The sequence below is a fragment of the Phasianus colchicus genome, chromosome 15, assembly GCF_987193195.1.
Source record: "Phasianus colchicus chromosome 15, bPhaCol1.hap1.1, whole genome shotgun sequence".
Lineage (NCBI taxonomy): Eukaryota > Metazoa > Chordata > Aves > Galliformes > Phasianidae > Phasianus > Phasianus colchicus.
Window position 1 is genome coordinate 933,315 of NC_143450.1, and position 19,201 is coordinate 952,515.

The 19,201-nt window shown below is 49.2% G+C and overlaps 2 protein-coding genes across 10 annotated transcripts in view; one reads left to right on the top strand and one right to left on the bottom strand.

Annotated features, from left to right (window-relative positions):
- The window catches only part of NRG2 (neuregulin 2), a 151,042-nt gene extending 140,396 nt beyond the window's left edge, over positions 1-10,646 (top strand). For all 7 annotated transcript variants that reach the window (XM_090150664.1, XM_090150668.1, XM_090150669.1 and 4 more), the window contains 5 exons: positions 3,212-3,314; positions 4,242-4,365; positions 6,044-6,171; positions 8,547-8,771; positions 9,903-10,646. In XM_090150664.1, the coding sequence (XP_090006790.1) occupies positions 3,212-3,314; positions 4,242-4,365; positions 6,044-6,171; positions 8,547-8,771; positions 9,903-10,560 (1,238 nt within the window). In that variant the 3' untranslated portion in view covers positions 10,561-10,646. The remainder of the gene's footprint in view (positions 1-3,211; positions 3,315-4,241; positions 4,366-6,043; positions 6,172-8,546; positions 8,772-9,902) is intronic.
- Positions 10,647-14,880: 4,234 nt separating this feature from the next.
- The window catches only part of PSD2 (pleckstrin and Sec7 domain containing 2), a 70,655-nt gene continuing 66,334 nt past the window's right edge, over positions 14,881-19,201 (bottom strand). For all 3 annotated transcript variants that reach the window (XM_090150779.1, XM_090150781.1, XM_090150780.1), the window contains exons 14-16: positions 18,317-18,461; positions 17,197-17,340; positions 14,881-15,705 (exon numbers count right to left, since the gene is read on the bottom strand). In XM_090150779.1, coding sequence (XP_090006905.1) covers positions 15,499-15,705; positions 17,197-17,340; positions 18,317-18,461 — 496 coding nt within the window. In that variant the 3' untranslated portion in view covers positions 14,881-15,498. The remainder of the gene's footprint in view (positions 15,706-17,196; positions 17,341-18,316; positions 18,462-19,201) is intronic.

The following is a 19,201-nucleotide window of genomic DNA, read 5'->3' on the forward strand; positions in this document are numbered from 1 at the left end:
GGACACCAATATTTCACTTCTGGATGCTAAATTGTCTTCTTGGGGCCCTGAGCCAGAGAGCCATGCACAAGCTGAAGCTGGAGAAGTTGGTCTCTGCTGGTTTTTGCATGCCTTTCCCCCAGAGCTCGTGTGTATCGCCAGCAGCTTGGTCCTGCTGCAGAAAATGAATGCATTTTGTGGTTTCAGAGAAAGTGGTGCTGCTAATACTAATACACTTAAATAAATGTTAAAATTAAGGATTTTTGACATCCCTTTTTTGTTGACTTTTGTCCTTTTCCTCATCCATTCTCAATGTCATCACAGAACCGCACACATCCCGTTCCCAGTCTGCAGTCGTCTCTTCTCTGCCATTCGTCTTTCACTTTCATGCGTTGCTGTGAACCCATGGCTGGATTGTGATTCTGTCAACATTATGTGACACAACGTGGTTTGTTCGTAGCGTTTGCTGCTGTAGAGAGACAATGCTGCTGATGAAGATGTGGCATTTTAGAGCACGCAGACACAAATGGACAAGTCCTGCTCCAGGATCTTACCTTCTCAAACACAGAATTGCAGAAAGCATTCTCCTGTTTTCTGTGTCTTTGTCGAGATGATTTTATGCAGCACGAAGATACTGTTTTACCAAGCATCAACTGTAATGAGATGTTAGGAGCTGAGCTAAATTACTGACAGCAGGTCATTTAATTTTTTATTTTTGCAGCAGTGATGCACAGCCTCCAGCTTCACTGCTTCACACAGCAGAGCTGTCAGCTCAGGGAAGAGCACCTGAGTCTGCATTTCTGATGAACTGAATTATTCCCTTACAATTCAGGTGGGAGTTCAGGAGAGCCAGTCATACAGGGTTGTGTACCCACATGACTCCCTGAACAGAGGCCAGAGTTTGAGCCTTGGATGAAATTTTTTTTTATGTAGCTAACAGGCTAAAACACTTCATGGTGTTGATGGCTTTGCTCTCTTTGTCCCTCTCCCTTCCATAATTCAAACAGAAGGATTTAAACTTGTAAAAAAGAGTCTTTGTAGCAGGAAGTGTAGCTGGTAAAGAGGCTTTGAAAACAATTGGCTCCATGGATTGATCTATGGTGAACAATGTTCTTCTTCCCACCCTGTTTGTGGAATTTGGTGAAGAAATACAGTTGGGTAGCATCTAAATTCTTGCCCAGTGCCATCTGTACCCAGAACATGACCCTACCTGATTCTGATGCTGATAAAATCTCTGACGTTCCTGTCTGAAGGAAATAGCTGTCCAGCTGTAAGCGAGGTTCCAGACCTGTGCAAGAGCAAGAAAACTTGTCTGCCATGGTTGCTGATGCCTGGAATAGGACCTCCCTCATATGAGCAGGTCCTGCACCATCCAGGCACTGGGCTGAGGAAGTGCAGGTGGCTGCTGGAACTGCTACAGCCCAATCACCTGCAGTCAAAGCAAGACGTGTTCTGCTGTTGTGGCTCACACCGGCTGTGGAGATGGAGTCTGGGGTCTGGCTGCCCATGTCCCTTGTGCATGGGGGGACGTGCTTCTGGGCAAGCTCCACCAGCATTCAGAGAGCCTTATCAAGCCAAAGGCCAGGGCACAGGCAAGAAGGCTGTACATTTATTTCTTTAAACTGTAGCTTTACAACAGAATCATGAAGCAAGCACTCCTGATGATATTTTGCATCCTCACGTCAGCATGGTTATTTGCAGACCCTGGTTTAGCAATTCTTCCTTCATTTCCATTTTGAGTGCTAGACAAACATTTTTCTCAGCACTTCTATTTCATTTTATTTTATTTTTCCCCGAAAAAGCACTTTCCTTTCTAAATTGGAAATAGGAGATTAGTCTAAATATTTCTTTATCTGGAATACTTTGTTACTTCTTCATTGTTTTTTTTTCTGGAGTCTGGCCCTACCTCTAGTTGATGCTGGCATTTGAAACCAGACCTGTTTCTCTTCTGGTTTTATATTTCATTGTTTTTGTAGCTCTGGGAATATCACATATTCCATTGAAAGTATCTAGTGTGTGCCAGTGGAACGTGCCGAGCACAGCAACCATGGCACAAGTTTTATTGCCTGATCAACATGAAAAAAAAAATAAAAATCAGTGAATATTAGAGGAGAACTCAAAACCCGGAGATTTTACAATTAACACATAGTATGGAGACACAAGCACATTGGCTGTAGGTGCTAAAATACAAGGCTCGTGGCAGCTGTGGACTAGATCTTTCTCTTAGTCATTCACCAGACTGCCATTGCTAGTCTCAGTGAAGGTAGCTGGATTTGCTGAGAAGAACATCTGTTTTGGAGTAGCCATAGCCATGCCAATTGCTGCCTAGGTGTGGGTCAGTCACACAGCAGGTGGTATCCTGCCATTTCCTTGGAGCTTTGATTAACTGGAATGAATTACCTGCCTTTTAGCATGGTCTGGGTTCTGATGCAAATGACTGACTTTCCCAGTTTGAAAGGCAGTCCATGACAAATAGTGGTATCTGAAAGAAGCAGCATGCTGCTTGAATTTTGTGTGTGCATCTGAGCTACCCAGTGCAATGGAATTAATCATTTCCAGGGCTTCATTAAAAATCCACAACTGCAGTTGGTTACTGTATTTTAATTACTCCACCTCCTTTTCTTTGTCTAGTGTGCTATCACTTTTCCATCTTCGTTCTGCTCTTTGACTGCTTTAGGATGTCCCTTCCAGCACCTGCATGCTTTGGGGCCTGTTGCTCGGTCGTTGCAGCGCACTGCCGAACTCCAGGGCATGCAGCGGCTGCGAGGAAAAGGCATTCTGAGTCCGTCAGAGCAGAGAGCTGTGAGGAGAGCATCACAGGGATGTTTGGTACGTGGTGGCTGGGGGATGCTCGAGGGCTTCCTTCTTAGACTACCAAGTTACCGAGAAAGGGGGATCTGCTGGAAGGGAAAGGAAACTCATGGGGCTCTCTGAGATTTGTCACCGAGTTGTGCTGTGGGAAAAGAAGAGAAAGCCAGAAGCGTGCTTGAATGCAGAGGGGCTGAGCTACTGAGGGCAAGGGTTGAGCTACAGAGAGACAAAAGGATTGAGGAGCTCTTGAGGGGTGAGCAAGGCTGGGACAGATGGCCTCATGTTTGAGCAGCAGGTTGGTAGGAGGTGTGGCTGAGCCCTGCTCTCCATCTCACTCTCATGCAGTGCTGGGTCCTGTGCAGCCAGGCACGTTGTGGTGCTGGAGCCTGGTTGCAACTGATGTCTTTCTCTCCATTTGCAGAGGCAGAGGAGCTCTACCAGAAAAGAGTTTTAACCATCACAGGAATCTGTGTTGCCTTGCTTGTGGTGGGCATCGTCTGTGTGGTAGCTTACTGTAAAACCAAGTGAGTATGTGTGATTAACAAACAACAACCGGTGAGAGATTGCTGAGTGGCAGTGATTGTGTGTCATGCTTTCATGGTGTTCACCCAAATGCTGTTTTGAGGAGATGCTGTGCTGTGGTATTCCCAGCAAGGTCTCTGAAGGGGGCCGATGAAGCCATCAACCATTCTGTCTGAGCAGGAAGTTTCCAATTTCTTTATCTCCTGAATCAGTATCATGTATCCAAACCAGGTGATGGCATGTGGCTGGAAGAAGCTGCCCCTTGAGTCAACAGCTTGTTGACAGCAGAAGCACAGTGGGCTAATGCCCAGGAGCTATGGGCTCAGTTGTTTACAGCTCTGGAACTTCCAAAGCAACAGTGATTGAGCAAGAGGCTTGGGGACCTCTTTCATGTCCAGCCTCCCCTGATTGGACAACACCTTTCTCCCCATGTGCACCTCACCTGTGTTTGGAGTGTCCATCTTTTACCAGGACACAGGAAGCCTTGTGAAGTTGATGTCCTCCCAGGGACACAGGGAGGCTTTCCTGTATTGTGCTTAATGCAGAACAGGAGCCTCGCCACCAAGGGCAAGCCAGGACTGGTTCCCCTTTCTCTTCTCCCCACTTCTCTGCGCCCAGCCCCATGCTTTCCCTGCCTCCACTGCATTGTCCTGGGGCTTGTCTTGCAAAACTGGACCCAACTCTGTGAATTGCCTATAGCAGAAAACATTCACATTTCTTTGGAAAGGCAGAGTAAGTGGCTAATGTTGAATGTCTCGCTTCCTTCCTCCTGTTCACGGCTTTCCACAAACACCGTTGAAACATAAAATGTGTCTGAGAGATGAATGAAAACCTGGTTGCTACCTCCTTTATCATCTGCTTTCTCCAGAAACACTTGGGCCCCATGAGAGAAATCCTCCTAATTTACTTTTTTCCTTTCCTTTTTAAAGGAAGCAAAGAAAACAGATGCATAATCATTTACGACAGAACATGTGTCATGCCCATCAGAACAGGAGCCTTGCAAATGGGCCAAGCCATCCGCGTTTGGATCCGGAGGAAATCCAAATGGCTGATGTAAGATCTTTTATAAGACCCTGTATTTTATTGAGTGCTCATTGTCTGTCAGGGATTTGATGTGGATTTGCATGCTTGCACCTGCCTGTGCCTGTGCATGAGGAACAAAATACAACTTGAACAAAAGGATGAGATTCTGCATAGAAACATTTCCCAAAACAAAATCTAGAGGGAATTGTGATTTTACTTTGACACACTGAGCATTGAGGGCACTCAGGACAGGTTTGTTTTTTGAAGTGTAATCCTGATATCCTCCCTGGAAGACATTCCCGATGTTTCCTGCTTATTAAGCTGTGCTGTTGAGCTTCATTTCATGGCATGATAAATCGGGTTAGCACAGCAGGGGCTCAGCCACCACAGTGACTGTGTCACCCGTTGTGGTGATCCAATCAGCTCCATGTCTGTCCACCTGCATGGCCCAGCTGCTCCTGTGCAAGGTGGGACAACCCAGTGGGGTGCCAGTGTCACTCTACTGAGAACCATCTAAGTATTTAGGATTGGATCCAGGAAAGCTGTTCAGCCACTCCTGAAACGTGAGAATCCCATTGAGCTCTGTGTTCTTGTTCTCAGCATGCTTAAGTGCCTTGCTTGGACCCAAGACATTGAATGGGATCAGAAAAAGGGAGAGGGAAGGCAGACCTGACACTGAAGCTATATTCCTCTGGGCTGAGGGTTTGCAGTTTCCCAACTTCTGAATATTTGCTTTGGAAATTTCCTTTTGCCTTCTCTCAGTGTTCTCTATGTGCAAAGGTTCATGTGCCATGCAGGGGGCACTGATTGCTGATAGAAAGCACAATGGTAGAATCACAGAATAGGATTGGAAGGGTCTTTAATGATTGTCCTGCTTTGGGTAGGAATACCTCCCACCAGCTCAGGCTGCCCAGGATCCCATCCAGCCTGGCTTAACCGCTGCCAGGGATGGAGCATCCACAACTTCTCTGGGCAGCGTGTGCCAAGGCCTCACCGCTTCTGAGTAAAGAACATCTTCATATGTCTAAGCTAAATCTCCCCTCTTTCAGTTACAAACCATTACCCCATGTCCTATCACTGCATGCCCTTCTAGAATCAGCATCCTGAATGAGGTACAAGCTCTCCTGGGTCACCCTTGCGATGCTGAAATTTAGACAAATGGATAATTGGCCATGAAGGATAAGGGAAAGGAAAATTTAAAGAATCACAGCCATATGAACCTGAAATATCATCTCCCCCAGAGGCTTAGTCTCTCTGTGAAAAGCATGGCTGACCCTGCTTACTGTTAGGTGAAGGGGTATTTCAGCATAAATATTTGTATTACACTTGGTATGTCAGTAGGACTTGTGTCTATGACAGATGGCATGTGGTTGCCTTGTTGCTGGCACTCTGTTGGGTGTATAACCTCCTGCAAACAGATGGATTTCTGCTCAGTAGCATCAGCTATATGTGCTCCCTAAGCAATCTGGGGAAACCCTTGGCTCTTTGTAACCCTCTGTAGTCCCTGTATCATAGCTCCTTTCCAGTGTCCAAAGTGCAGAGGCAGAGGGGAGGGCACTGCATGGCATTTTTCAGTCTCCTTGTCGCCTCCCATGGGGCACAGAGCTGCAGAGTTCACTCAGTCCTCTTGGGATTTCACCAGAAGCAATCCAGCCAGCAGAATTTGGCAAGCTATTGGCTGATCTATGTGGTTCTTTATACTTTACAGTATATTTCTAAGAACGTTTCTGCCACTGAACACGTGATCCGGAGGGAAACAGAGACAACCTTTTCGGGAAGTCACTCCTGCTCACCGTCACATCACTGCTCCACAGCCACTCCAACATCCAGCCAGAGGTGATGTATGCCATTCACACTGAACTGCTGCTTGCCTTAGGATGCTGTGAGATTCAAAGCCAGTAAAAAGGTTTCCTTTCACCTCTCTGATTTTACTTGATGTTTGGCATCACATCATCATACAGGCCATGCCAATGCTTGCAGATCAGATTGTGTTGCTGGCATAACCAATTAGTGAGAGGTGTGGAAAGGTGTGATGCTTGATCTGCAGCAAAGAGCCAGCAGGAATGCATAGCACTGACATAGCGGGGAAGTAGGAGGAAATGAAGTAGTGCTTCCATGCCTTGCTCAGTCAAATAGGAGGATGCATCTAGGAATGCTTTTGCAACTTATGATTGCAATTACACTGCATGCCTGTGTTAATTCGTTAAGTATGCACAGGTTATTAATATAATGTTTGAGATATTTAGCATCTATTTGCCTTGCGTAAGGTAGAACATGAAAAATATCACTTTTTTTTTTTTTTTTTTTTTTGCCTAGTTCTGTAAAGCTAAGAAATGAAGTTTTCACCAGAAAAAAGAACACTAATTTTTCACATTTTAAAATAGCCATCTTGGGGGAGAGCAGCCTGGCTTGGAGGCTGAAGTTCTCACTGGATTTGAGTGCATTTCTCCATTTGTGTGGTGCCCAGAAAAGTCTTTCAAATGCTCTAGAGAAAGCCCTGTGCTATTTGGAGCTTGGTTGTTCAGGTTTTTCCTCTTGCATAGCTCTTGTGCTTCCTCCAGTAAGCAACAGTGTTACCTATGAGAGTGCCTGCTTTTGAGAAATGACTGGGGGGGGCCCTATCTACCTCCTGGCAATGGTCACACTGGATCCACTGCATGGACTTTGTCAAGCAAAAGATGTCGTGGCTGATTTACTATTAGCCCCGGGTGTTTGTATCCACTTGTCCAGGAAGCATACAGTCCTTTCAGGTAAAGCTCAACGATGTGTCCCAGCAGATTTCTTCCAGGTTCAAGCATTCATTAGGCAGTAGAACAACTTCAGATATCAAACCTGGGTTTTCAGGTAAATTCCTCCCCGGATTCCAACTGACTCAACCTCCAGCGAGCAGAGGGGGAGCCAAGAGTGACTTTTTGGGCTGGAAATGTCTGCCTTTAGCCAGGGAAATGCTACTCTTGGTGGGCAAATGGTGGTGCCTATTCCAGGCTTTTTTTTGAATTTTTACACTTCAACCCAAGCCTTGCTAGGTGTGTGCAGGCTTGAGCAAGGTATACAGAGGTTCCTCTTCCTGCAGAGCTACACCTTGATGGCATTACAGTTTGACTTGAGAGTCCTCAGACCCCATGGCCATCTCTGGGCACATCTGAAGATGCAAAGTTGTGTCTGAAGGGCAGTGTTAATACATGCCAGGTGTGGGAAGCACCTACCTTGCGTAGCCTCTGGTCCTGGCTACCTGCCATATAAATTTTCCTGAGTCAAGTGCAGCAAGCAGGTGTTTCTTGAAGTCATGCCAGAGGCAAACTGCTGGCAGAATCAGGTTCCATTTTACTCGATCAGCACCTCTAATGAGGATGCTTTTTGAAGTTATAAATTAATGTCATGGTTGCAACCAAGCATGTGCCCAGAGCCATCAATAATTAACATGTTCTTGGGAAGTTTTAATGAGGCCTCTGTAAACCCCCACACCAAACCCTCTGCCAGCACAGCTCCATCTGGTGCCATCTGGGAGTTCAGAGCTGTTGCTCCTGTGGGTTGTGTGTTTGTGCCACAGGAGAGCAGTCGGCCTGGTGGTGGTGGTGTGGGTGCAGGACTCCATGCTCTCCCATTGTGTGCGTGTGGGATGTCATCTCTACACCAAGCCAAGGGCAGGGATACCTCCAAGTGCTGCCCAACAGTACCCAGCATAGTGTAGTTTTTGTCTAGCTCCTTGAGCATATGTTGCTGCCAAAGTCTTTTATAAATGAATGGCAATGCTTTTCTATGTTGGTCACAATGTAATTCTGAGCCTTTTCTTCTGACTCTGTTCTGGTAGTATTTCAGAAGGGGCTGTTTCTTGGCAGTGTGTGCAGCGGCATTTCTGAAGGTCCTCTGCAGACTTGTTTTGGCATGGCCAGTGCATTGCTCTGCACCAAAATAAAGCAGAATTGCCCAGGCCACCCTGCAGAGGCTGTCCTACCCCGTCCCCAGCTGTCAGGAGGTGGTGCACTAAATACCCCATGTGTGCTGGGCTGCCTTTCTTTGTCCCTTAATGATACCTCCAAGAAATAGTAAGGAAAGCATATCAAAATTGGGCCTCCCTGGTCCAATGCATTCCAGCGAGAGAGAGAAAGGAGACATCAGTTCAGGGTGAGATCTGTGGCTGTGTGTAGCTTTTTGGAGAAGGCGTTGGCAGGGATTCCTTGTTCACTGTCCCTGTGGGCTTTGATTCACAGACACGAAAGCCACACCTGGAGCCTGGAGCGGACGGAGAGCCTGACTTCTGATTCCCAGTCCGGGATCATGCTGTCCTCGGTGGGAACCAGTAAATGCAACAGCCCTGCTTGTGTGGAGGCACGGGCCCGCCGTGGGGCTGCCTTCTGCATTGAGGACTCGCGGCGGCCCACGACGCAGTACCGCGACTCAGTGGACTCACTGCGGGACTCACCGCACAGCGAGAGGTCAGACCCCATGCAGCCCTGCCCCTCTGTGCCAGGCACAAACCTCCGCCCAGGCCTAGCACATCGCTCCTGTGGTAGTGCAGGAGAAACCCCAGCTCCGCTCCTGGAAGAAGCCATGGCCCCAGGAGGCCGCTTCGGTAGGGGCAGCAGTGTGCTTTGCACTGTGCCAAGGTGCCCCTGCTAACCAGGAGGCCATGTAGGTTTGGTGCACAGGTTTGGCACCAGCACAAACACAGCAGCTGAAAATATCTTGTTACAGCCGGTGAATTAAATCTGGCTGAGCTACTGGGTGGTGAGTACAGCCCAGGCCCTGGCAGAGGGGGAGGCAGACAGCTGGGACACAGCTCAAGCCAAGGCTGAGCCTCACTGTGATCCTTAGGGTGCGGAGCAAGTCCTCCACATACCTCTGGGTGGGATGGGGAGCAGACATACTGCTTGTCTGCAGCCTGGGTTCAGCGTGACTCAGTGCTGGGACACTGTCAGCCAGTGGCAGCTGTTGTCTTCATGGGCCCGGCTCCTCATGTTGCAGAAGCACATCTCCATGGTGCTGCAGCCTGGGTGGCCATCTAACCAGTTCCAGGCATTTCCTCTCAAAACAGTGGGACTGGTCCAGCGAAGGCAAGTTGTTCTCTTTTCTTTTCCTGGTCCATTCAGATGGCCTGCACAGACATCTCAGACTTCATGAGACATGAGGAGGGATAGGTAAACCTGGGGAGTGGGAGCAGGCTGAAATGAGTGGAGACAACACACACTGGCTTTACTGAGTGAAAAACAAAACCGCTACTTAGAAGGAAGTGATGCCAAAGGAAAGCCTATAAAGAGAGGGGCCAGACCACTGAGTCACCATGCTGATGTAAGTAGAGTAGATGAAGGCTTGTAGAGGCCTTTTGTATGGAAGATTTTTGCAAAGTTAGGTGAAGCAGTACCCAGGCTTCAGCATGTGAGGACCTCTGGGGGCCCTTCCCCAGGTAAGTGTGACAGCTGCAGAGGGAGCAGAAGGCAGTGGTGGGCAACCATGTCGGGTGAGAATTGTGATGTAAGGCTGAGTCCTGACGGCCGTGCTGGGCTCTCCCCAAGCCCCCTCTGGGCTGTGGGCTGCTCGGTGTCCAAATGGAGGTGTTCCTTTTTCAGGTACGTGTCGGCCCTGACCACACCAGCACGCCTGTCGCCTGTCGACTTCCACTACTCGATGGCGGCGCAGGTGCCCACCTTCGAGATCACCTCCCCCAACTCCGCGCACGCCGTCTCCCTGCCGCCAGCAGCCCCCATCAGCTTCCGCGTGGAGGAGCAGCAGCCCCTGCTGCGGCGGTACCAGCTGCCCTTCCAGGACACGCAGCGCTACGACAGCTACTACCAAAGGAAGACCTACCTGAACGACAGCATGGGGAGCCTGCCCTCCAGCCCCTTCCGCATCACGGAGGACGACGAATACGAGACGACGCAAGAGTACGTCACAGCGCTAGAGCAGCCAAAGAAAACAGCCAGCAGCAACAGGCGGTGGAAAAAGTCCAAACTGAACGGGCACGTCCCCCACAGAGCCAGAGCTGTCCGGGACTCCTTCTCCTTCAGCAGCGCCTCTTACAGCGAGTCTGATGAGGAGCTGGTGGCCGAGAGCACGCCCTTCCTAAGCACTCAGAACAATGAGGCGACAAACACAGAGTCGCCGCCGCTCCACCGGCCGGGCGACAGCCGGACTCAGCACCCCTACAGCCGGCACAGCGCCCACGGGGGCAGCGGGCGCAGCAGCCTGGCGCACACGACGCCCAAACGGGAGCCCGACCCCCTCTAGGCGCCCGGCAGACGCACCGCACGGGGGAGGCGGCGGAGGAAGGCGGAACAAACACGAGACAAAAATAAATATTTTTATTTTATATAAAAGAGAAAAAAAAATATAACAAATAAAATGTTTTATTTTCATTTTAGCAAAGTTGTCTTATAATAGCTAATGGCAATGACTTTTTTATAGGGAATCTCTATTTATATGTAATGTCTTGATTTACAGCTTCCGAGAAAAAAAAAAAAAAGTAAAAAAAAAAAGAAGAAACGAAAACAAACAATAAAGTTAAAAAAAAAAGGTGGGCCAATTTTTGACTACTTAAAAATAGAAACTAAAACTATCGTGGTGCCTTTTGCTGTATGCTAGTGCTGGGATTCATGCTGAGGATTCTGTTTCAGTAGCATTTTTAAGATCATAGATTTTTGTTTGGGAGACGACCTGTCACAAGGGTGCTCTTCCGTCGGAAGAAAACAGCCTCACCACTCTGCCCCGTACCCTGCTATTAACGATCTTGTTCTTTAAGGTATTGTTTAACACACACCAAGGACGTGAGTGGGAGCATTTCCATTACCATGTCTGATGGGGATCTGTCTTGCCCTGTAAAATACTTGTATTTTTACTTAAATCAGGAGAAAAAGAAATCCAACAGCACCATCTCGAAATGCAGAAATGATGTTTCTTTTGCCGCACAGATAGGAGGAGAAAATGAAATCATGCAGCAGTAGCCCTTACCAAATAGCTCTCACAGTGCCACTTCCCGTGGGTCCGAAGTTGGGTTGGCACAGGTCGGTAGTCCAACGCGTGGGACATTTGTGTGACTGCGGCGGAATGCAGCGCCGTTCCGTACGGCTCAGTCTGGAACACTGCAGCCTGCCCTGGTGGATGGGTGGCAGCGCACGGTGGTTCCGGTGCCGCCCAGGACCCGGTGCTGTGCTGTCCGCGGTGTCCCCTGGGCCACGGTGCGGCGGTGGCCACGGTGCTGTGCGAGCTGCAGTGCTCCGTGTGCTGTGCTTGGAGCCGCACCTGGTAGCCGCTGGCCGTGCTGCCCTGGTGCCTGGCTCTGGCCCTGCTTGCAGACCCTCGGAAGGGCAGCGAGCCCCTGGGGGGCAGCCCAGCAAGCGGGTTCCTCGGTAGCGCCGTGCTGCGTGTTGTAAAGGCAGTTGTTACCCTCACATCTTGCTGTTGGTGACAGACGTCACGTTTCCAAACCCGGAGCAGCTCTGCCCGTCGGCTCTGTGGCGCAAAGAGACAGTCCTGTGTGTCCGGGTGGCAGAGCATCCCCGTGGAAGTGCCCCTCTCTCCTCAGTTCTCTGCAGCAAACCTGTTTACATTGTAGCCTGACTTTTTTCTTTTTATATTTTTACTTCTGCATGTCCTTTGCATTTCAGATACTGTAGATTGGATGCATGGTGAAGCTGTGACTGAGAAGATAATACAACAATTGACAGTGTATTTCATTTAACTTTTAGCAATAAAGTAACTAAACCCTCTATTCCTCACCCATGATGGGATCAGATAGAAAACTCTGCTAATTTGTCATAAGATGATTGTCAAAGTTTGCTCTGGATTGTCTGAATGTCAGAACTCTCGACTGTTTAACACTTGAACATTTTTTATATTATAAATAAAATAAGAAATAACAATCTGTGGGTGGCATTGATCTAAGGCAATCTGAGGGCAGAGGGGGACTGTGGCAAGGGCCACGCACGGAATCCCAGCTGCTGGAGCAGGCAGGGACCTCTGGACATTATCTAGTCCAACTCCTATTCAGGTGTCTTCACCTGCAGACTGGGGGATTCGTGCTGTGCTCCCACCCACAATCACATTTCTTTAGCTCTTGCAGGGCAAGACTGGCTAGCTAGCTCCCACACAGGGCAACCACAGAGAATATGGTGTGTTCACAGGAAGCACAATTCCTGAGCTTGTATCAGCCCGACAGGAGCAGGCAGAGAGCTTCTGACCCCTCCCAGGCATGGGGGATACCCCAGGGGGAGGATCCCTGTGGAAAGCAGACACAAAAAAGGGACAGACTGGTCCTTTAGGGGGAGGTGTGTTACTGCCCCATTTTTTGCAGGGCTCTCTGATGCTCAGCACCTATCAGTAGTTCTGAGCCATGGCAGACTCACGATCTCTTGCAGTGATTTCTTGCTCAGTGTGCCCCTTGCTTCCGTAATTGTGTTCTATATTTGGAGGCAGTTACACTACCTCAATTTTCTCTCCCATTGCCTCTGAAGGAAGCCTGCATCTCTCTCCTTTTTCCCTTGCTGCTCTATTATTAGAGCCCTCATCTCCAGCCACGTGTGTTTCTAGCGTTTAGCCATAAATATTTTAGAGCAATTTTCACAGGTGGGGGGAGCCACTGGCACCTCCTGCCAGCACTGCTCTGCATGCACGATGCTGCCTCTCCCAGAGGGGTGGAACTACTTTGCAGACTCAGATGCAGGCAGCAGAGGAACGTGGGACCTTAGCTTTGGGATAGCAGAGCCTCTGGGCAAAGCTGTTGGCAGTGTGCCCTCTGGTAGGTCAGCACAATTGTAAAGGCATACGCACTTGGACCAGCCGTTGTGTATTAGGACAGTCATCAAGCACAGGTATAACTCCTGGGCTGAGGGCTCTTCACCGCAGGGTGTCACAAGCACTGGGTCAGGGCTCTGAGGCCCTTTCCTGGTGCCCAGAGAAGGTTTCGCCAGACCCTGCTCTTCTCTGCAACTTACTCCTTTAAAGAGGACGGCAAAATGGCACCTTCAGCTTGGGGACTGAGTAGTTCTTGGTGGCTTCTTCAGGCACACCGGAAGCAGCACTGCCTTCTGGAGGGGATGGCCAGAAAGGACAGGGTGAGGTGCCAGATATTACCTGGGATTATGCAGAGCAGGAGTTGGGCTTGATGTTCCCCATGGCTCTCACTGAGTCAGAGGCATCTCCAGCACCAGCAGTGTCTTGGAGGTCTTCCAGAGCAAGGGATTCTGCTGCTTGTCTAACACAGCAAAGGGCACAATGCGTTGGAGAAACAGCTCAATGTTGGCAAAGGCTCCTCTGAGCACAGTATCCAAAGCATCTCCAACTACTGGTGCAGATGTTGGCATCTTTTTCCTCCCAAAAACCTCCAGGCTGTGTGGGGACAGACAGACCTGGGGTGAGCCAGATTGAGGAAGAGTTACCTGAACATATTGCTAGAGCAGCCCATCTGCCTCACCAGCTCCTCTGCTGAGCCATCCACCCACAGCATGCGCATCCAAAGCATGGATGTGCAACACCCCGCTCATAGAAAGGCATTGCTGCTTTTTGGTGCTGTCCACAGGGGCTTGGCTTCCTCTTTGCAGGAGCTGATGGAGACCTGTGTGCATGTGGCCATCTAGGACTGCAAAGCCTGGGACCAATCCAGCACACACTGGAACCACATTTCAAACCAATTCTCTTTACCAACAGATTCAGCTTTATTGTTATTCTTTTTAACATGATTCTTAGTGCATCATTTCAAATAAACTACCAAACTGTACAAAGAAACTCAGAGATAAAAGGTGATAAAATTGGGTGGAGGTTTTTAGTAGTACGAGCCATCATGGAAAACAGTAGTCCATAGGCTCTCAATTGTTGAAGATCCAAATAAATCTTGTTTTCTTTGTTTAAATAGTGCTGCAAAATATTAACAATAAACGACTGTAGTTAGCAGCTACAAGATCCTTCAAAACCGGAGCTTGGTTAACGTGAACACACCTAGGGGAAAGGAAAGCAATCTGAGATAAAGGACCAAACCAAACAGCAAAATAAATAAACAAGGTGTGGGAGGACAGTCGTGGCATTGAAATGCAGCAGAATCATTTCCAGTACAACGGTAAATCATCGAACCACAGGCAGCAGAAAGGAATGGAAACACAAGCCCCCCTTGAAAAGAGCATAGCATATGGATCGCAGAATGGAGAAAGTACGACACTGCTGGGCAGTCAGAACTGCTCCTGCACACAAAGGTTCAGCTGGACCTGAAGCATGGCTCCCATCGCGCCTCAAACCCAAAGCTGTGGATGGTCAGTAGCCACTTGGCCACTCTGTCTGAACAAGCAGGAACAGGAGAGCTGTTTCACAGCAAAGCCAGGTGGGATTTCCATCTGAGTGGAAAAAAAAAAAAGAAAAAAAGAAACCAAAAGCAAATGTAGGCATTTTTGCAGATGTCCAGGTGGACTGTCAGGCTCTCCATGGTCCCCAGTGTCTTCTCCAGGCAGCTTAACTTCTCTTGCACACTGAGGTTAAAAACCCACATTAAAGTCTCCTTATATATATATTTATTTATATATATATTCATATGTATGTATATTTATATATATATAAAAAGGATAAGGTGACAGAGGGCACTTCAGGTCTCTCCTGCCGTGGGCAGGCGCCTTTCCCACGCGCTGTGCTGGAGATGCCTCTCGCATGGCCAGTGACTATCGCACAGAAGGACCCTGTTGTGATACGTCCTGCCAAGGACGGAGCTCCTCTCGTGGCAGGGACACGCTCCTGCTGCTCTGAGCCCTGCGCCCACAGCACTGCTGGTGCCACAGAGCCCAGTGTGTTGGCCGAGTTTCCTGCACTGCTGGGAACCGCGGACGTGAACCGGTGGAAACTCCAGGGAGAGGAGGAGGAGGAAGGAGAGAGAGGGCTGGTGGGAGAGAGCAACCAGGCCCTGGAGAGTAAGCGTATCCCTTTATTGTGCAGGCTGCAGTAAGAGGGAAAGAAAAGCCACTGGTGCTGTTGGGGACAAAGAAGAGATGGAGTATCTATGATGCTGAAATGCCAGAGCGTTGCCAAGGAGTGTCAACTAAAGCTTCTTTGACTTCTTTCACTAGAGCAGTCACCGTGTCATACACATCTATGGTTTTGTTTGTATTATTTCCTAGGTAAAATTGTGCTCATTGATCTAGTCCAGGAGCGCAAAGCACCGCCGGTTCATTCCCCCTGCGTGCACGTTCCTTGTTAAGTGTTCTGCTCTATTATGTCCTTTTCCACCTTACAGCTAACAGACATATGCCCTTGGCTCAAAGAAGGGCTGGAATGTGTCTTCCGCAAAGCAATGTCATCAGCTTCCACCTTGAAGAAGCTGGTTTCAATTCTCTCCAGGTCATCTGTCCCAACTTTGATCTTCATGCACAGCAGGTTGATGTATGTCTCGTAGCGGCTTTTCTGCAGGGGAAGAGGGAACAGACAGAAAGCCTGTGAACAGGGACAGGCCAGTGTGGAAAGCAGTGGCAATGCCATCTGCTGCTGCAGGAAAACACATTCTATATTGTCAGCACCCCACTATTCTTGCCCTACAACAATGCCTGCTCCAAGCAACGCCTGAGAAGGCTGATCAGAAAGGGGATGGCTGTGCAAGCCTCTCCTGCTGCTCTGACAGGTCTTGAGTGCAGCTCCGATTGTTTCGGGTGTGCACTGGGGGCAGATGCAGACAGCAGATCCGCTCCTTCCTGCCTCGGGACATTCCTGCCCATCTGGGAAGTCCATGACAATGTCTGCACTGAGCGCACAGGGAGCTTCCCTCGGTTTGGTATGAATCCTTCTGCTCACATTGTTTCCATCCAGAAAGTGATCCTCACTGCTAAGTCATGCCCTCATTGCTCTCTGCTGTTGCAGGCATCTCCTCGCTGCCTGACACTGTTATTCCAACACTAGATGGGACCTCTTTCTACAGACTTATGTAACACCCCACTCCTTTATTCTCATATCTCAAAGGAAGCCTACACTCGCTTCTCTGTCAACACAGGGAAACAAGCATTTCTAGAGCACATCTCATGAAACTGACGAGATGAATCACACTCTGGAAGTGCCAGCTTCTTGCAGACTGAAAAGCTTGGACGGAGGTTTCCCTTTTGCAGGCACTGAAAACAAGATGTCTGCAAAACGGGGTGGCTGCAGGCAGCTATCTAGAGGGCTGGCACAAACACAGCAGCCACAAACTATGGCACTGCAGATTCAGGCTGAAGGCGACAAGATGATCTTTCTTCAAGAGGGTGGTGGAGACCTGGAGTGTGGCCAACAGATTTCCAAGAGATGGCCAGAAAATGCCCTCCAGCCCAGGCTAATGCTGGGAATAGCCTAAACTCCTGCCTCCAGCAGTGCCTTCCCCAGTGCCTCTGGGTCAGAATTCCTATCTTGTGCTCAACTCTATCTGGAACCAAAGATTCCATTTCTCCCATTAAATGCTTTGCAGAGCATTTAGACTGAGCTCCACACACCCTCAAAAACTCTATAATCACCTGTAATGCTGCTTTTGGCTTTATTTACAGAAACAGCTGCAGCAAAACAAGACTCATTTCCCACGGCTTTTTTATTATGTTGCTGAAAATGGCTGAGGAACACTGAGGATTGAATTACTCCCTTATTTAGGACCTGAGGAAATTTCAAGTTCCATCACAATAAAGGAAGATTTTATTTCTCTCATCAGTTTTCCCCTCCTCAGGTTAGAAATCACAGAGGGGAGGCAATGTCTGTTCATTCTTTTTTTAGATTTAAAGGAAAACAGTGAGGCTTATCACTGTCACACAGAACGCATCCAGCTCCTGAGTTCTCTCCTCTCACTCCCCCCGGCTCACAGCACCCACTCCAGAGTTCTCAGTTCTCCTCAATCAGCCAAGATATCATTTTTCACAGAAAAGATGAAAGTTTTGAGTTTACCTCAAAAATTAGGTAATGTTCTTTGAGCCTGTACTCTTCAGCCTCTTTTGACTTGAGGCTCTTCTCTACAGGATGTGATTTATGCTCTGCTAATTCGTCTGCAATCTGCTTCATTTTATTTTCATGAGACCTCAGCTGTTCCTCCTGCCGAGAGAAGCGTGTCAGGTATTAAAATGTAGGAATGCACCGCCTCACTGTTGGTGTGGGACCTGTATCTGCAAGGATGTATGCCCTGCAAGGATGCAGCCCAGGGCATGCAGCACATTTGTAAATTCATCTGGTAACGAGCAGCTGAAGCACAGGTATTTGAGGAAGATCAAAACTCACGTGCCAGCACCTGGGCATCACAAACATGAAACCTCTGCATCCTTATCTAATATGCAGGCAGAACTAGCTGTGCCTTCAGAGCTTGTGCATCTGTGCTCTCTGGAGAGAAAGCACCCTCCCAGTCTGGGCTCTGACACCTACTCAGAAGGCAGAACTGCATCCCTGTTCAGATCCTTTCAGGATGGCCTCTCCCTTCTCCTTTGCTGAGGGGCAGTGTGTTCCCACTGCTTGGAATTTTCGGTGCTCCCCAGGCACTGCAAACAAGAGCTGCTCTTCAGGTGGCAGCTGCCCACTGCACTTGGCTAACAGAGCCGTGCTCTGCTGCGCTGTGCCCCACATCCAGTAAGCCTTCCCCCTCAGTGGGACTCAGGCTCTGTAGCTTTCCAGCCTAAGAAACAACAGGCTGCCACCTCTGGGTGCCATGTTATGAAAGAACCGGGCCTGCTGAGTTCAGCAGCACCTGTTGGTTCAACCCTGCTCAACAGAAAGCTGCTGAGACGTGCTGGATAGCAAGCAATAAACAAGATCAACAACCGTACAGGTGAGTGTGTGTACATAGCGATCATTTATGTTCACTGCAAAGGAAGCATCATCCAGACACCAAAGTTCACCATGGTTTGTCCAAATCACCCACTCTACTTGCCTGCTCCTGCCCTGTAGGCAGTGTGTGCTGCTTTGAGCACCTGCACGCGTCCACCAGGCAGAGTTGGAGGAGCTGCAGATGTGCTCAGCCTGAGCTGTGTGCTTATGCCTGAGCACTAGGCACTCCACTGCAGCTCCTCTCGCACTTTACCTGACACAGCTTGGTCATGGACGAAGGCAGAAGTGGGCGGCAGAACTTCTTCATGGAGCAGATGGCAGCTGGGAAGGCTGGGGCAGAGAAAATGGCAGCAACGAGGTTGATTCGCAGGATCCAGGATAGCATTTCTTCCTTACTTCTGTTACAAAGGAGGTGAGAAGAGAGGGTAGTCTCTAAGTGCTCCTAACCAGGACTGGCTCCAGACAGCCCTAGAGCCACCTTTGCCCTTGGTTTGCAGCCATTCCTGGGCTGCCACCTTGCGAAGGGGAACACACTGGCTAACTGTCTGTTCTGCATCGCCCTCGTGACTGCAGGGCTGTCCCTGGGAGTCCTGCCCTCCTTGGCAGCTCCAGTTATAGTCCTCGAGGAGCTGGGCAGGGGCTGGTGGCAAGGGGCAAGGGTATCCCACTCTTTGGAGCCACACAACAGAGGTCTCCTGAAACAGAGTGAAGCCCTTAGGTGCTCATGGGACCCAGTCCAGGGTTTCTCATCAGACCTGTTTAGCACCGCTCCCACCAGGCTTCAGGTGGGCTTTCAGTGCAGAAATCCAGATGACGTAGCCGTATGCTGATGCTAATGCCCCACCCCAGCTCCAAGCCAAGCTCCCTGATGGCAGCTGGCGGCAACGGAGCATCAAGCAGGAGACAGCTCAACCACACCTGACACTTCGTAATAAAGCGGCTTTCCTCTGCAACAGACTAAGGAAAGAAGAAATGGCTTGGCTGAGAGTTCGTTAATGAGCTTTAGCCACTTTCCCCATCAAAGGCTGACGAGGAGAACTGTCAGCTCCTTGGTTCATCGCACCATGTGGGTTTTCTCCTTTCTGCAGACCGACAGCACACATCAGTAAGGGGAGAGCTGCAGTGAGGACACACCCAC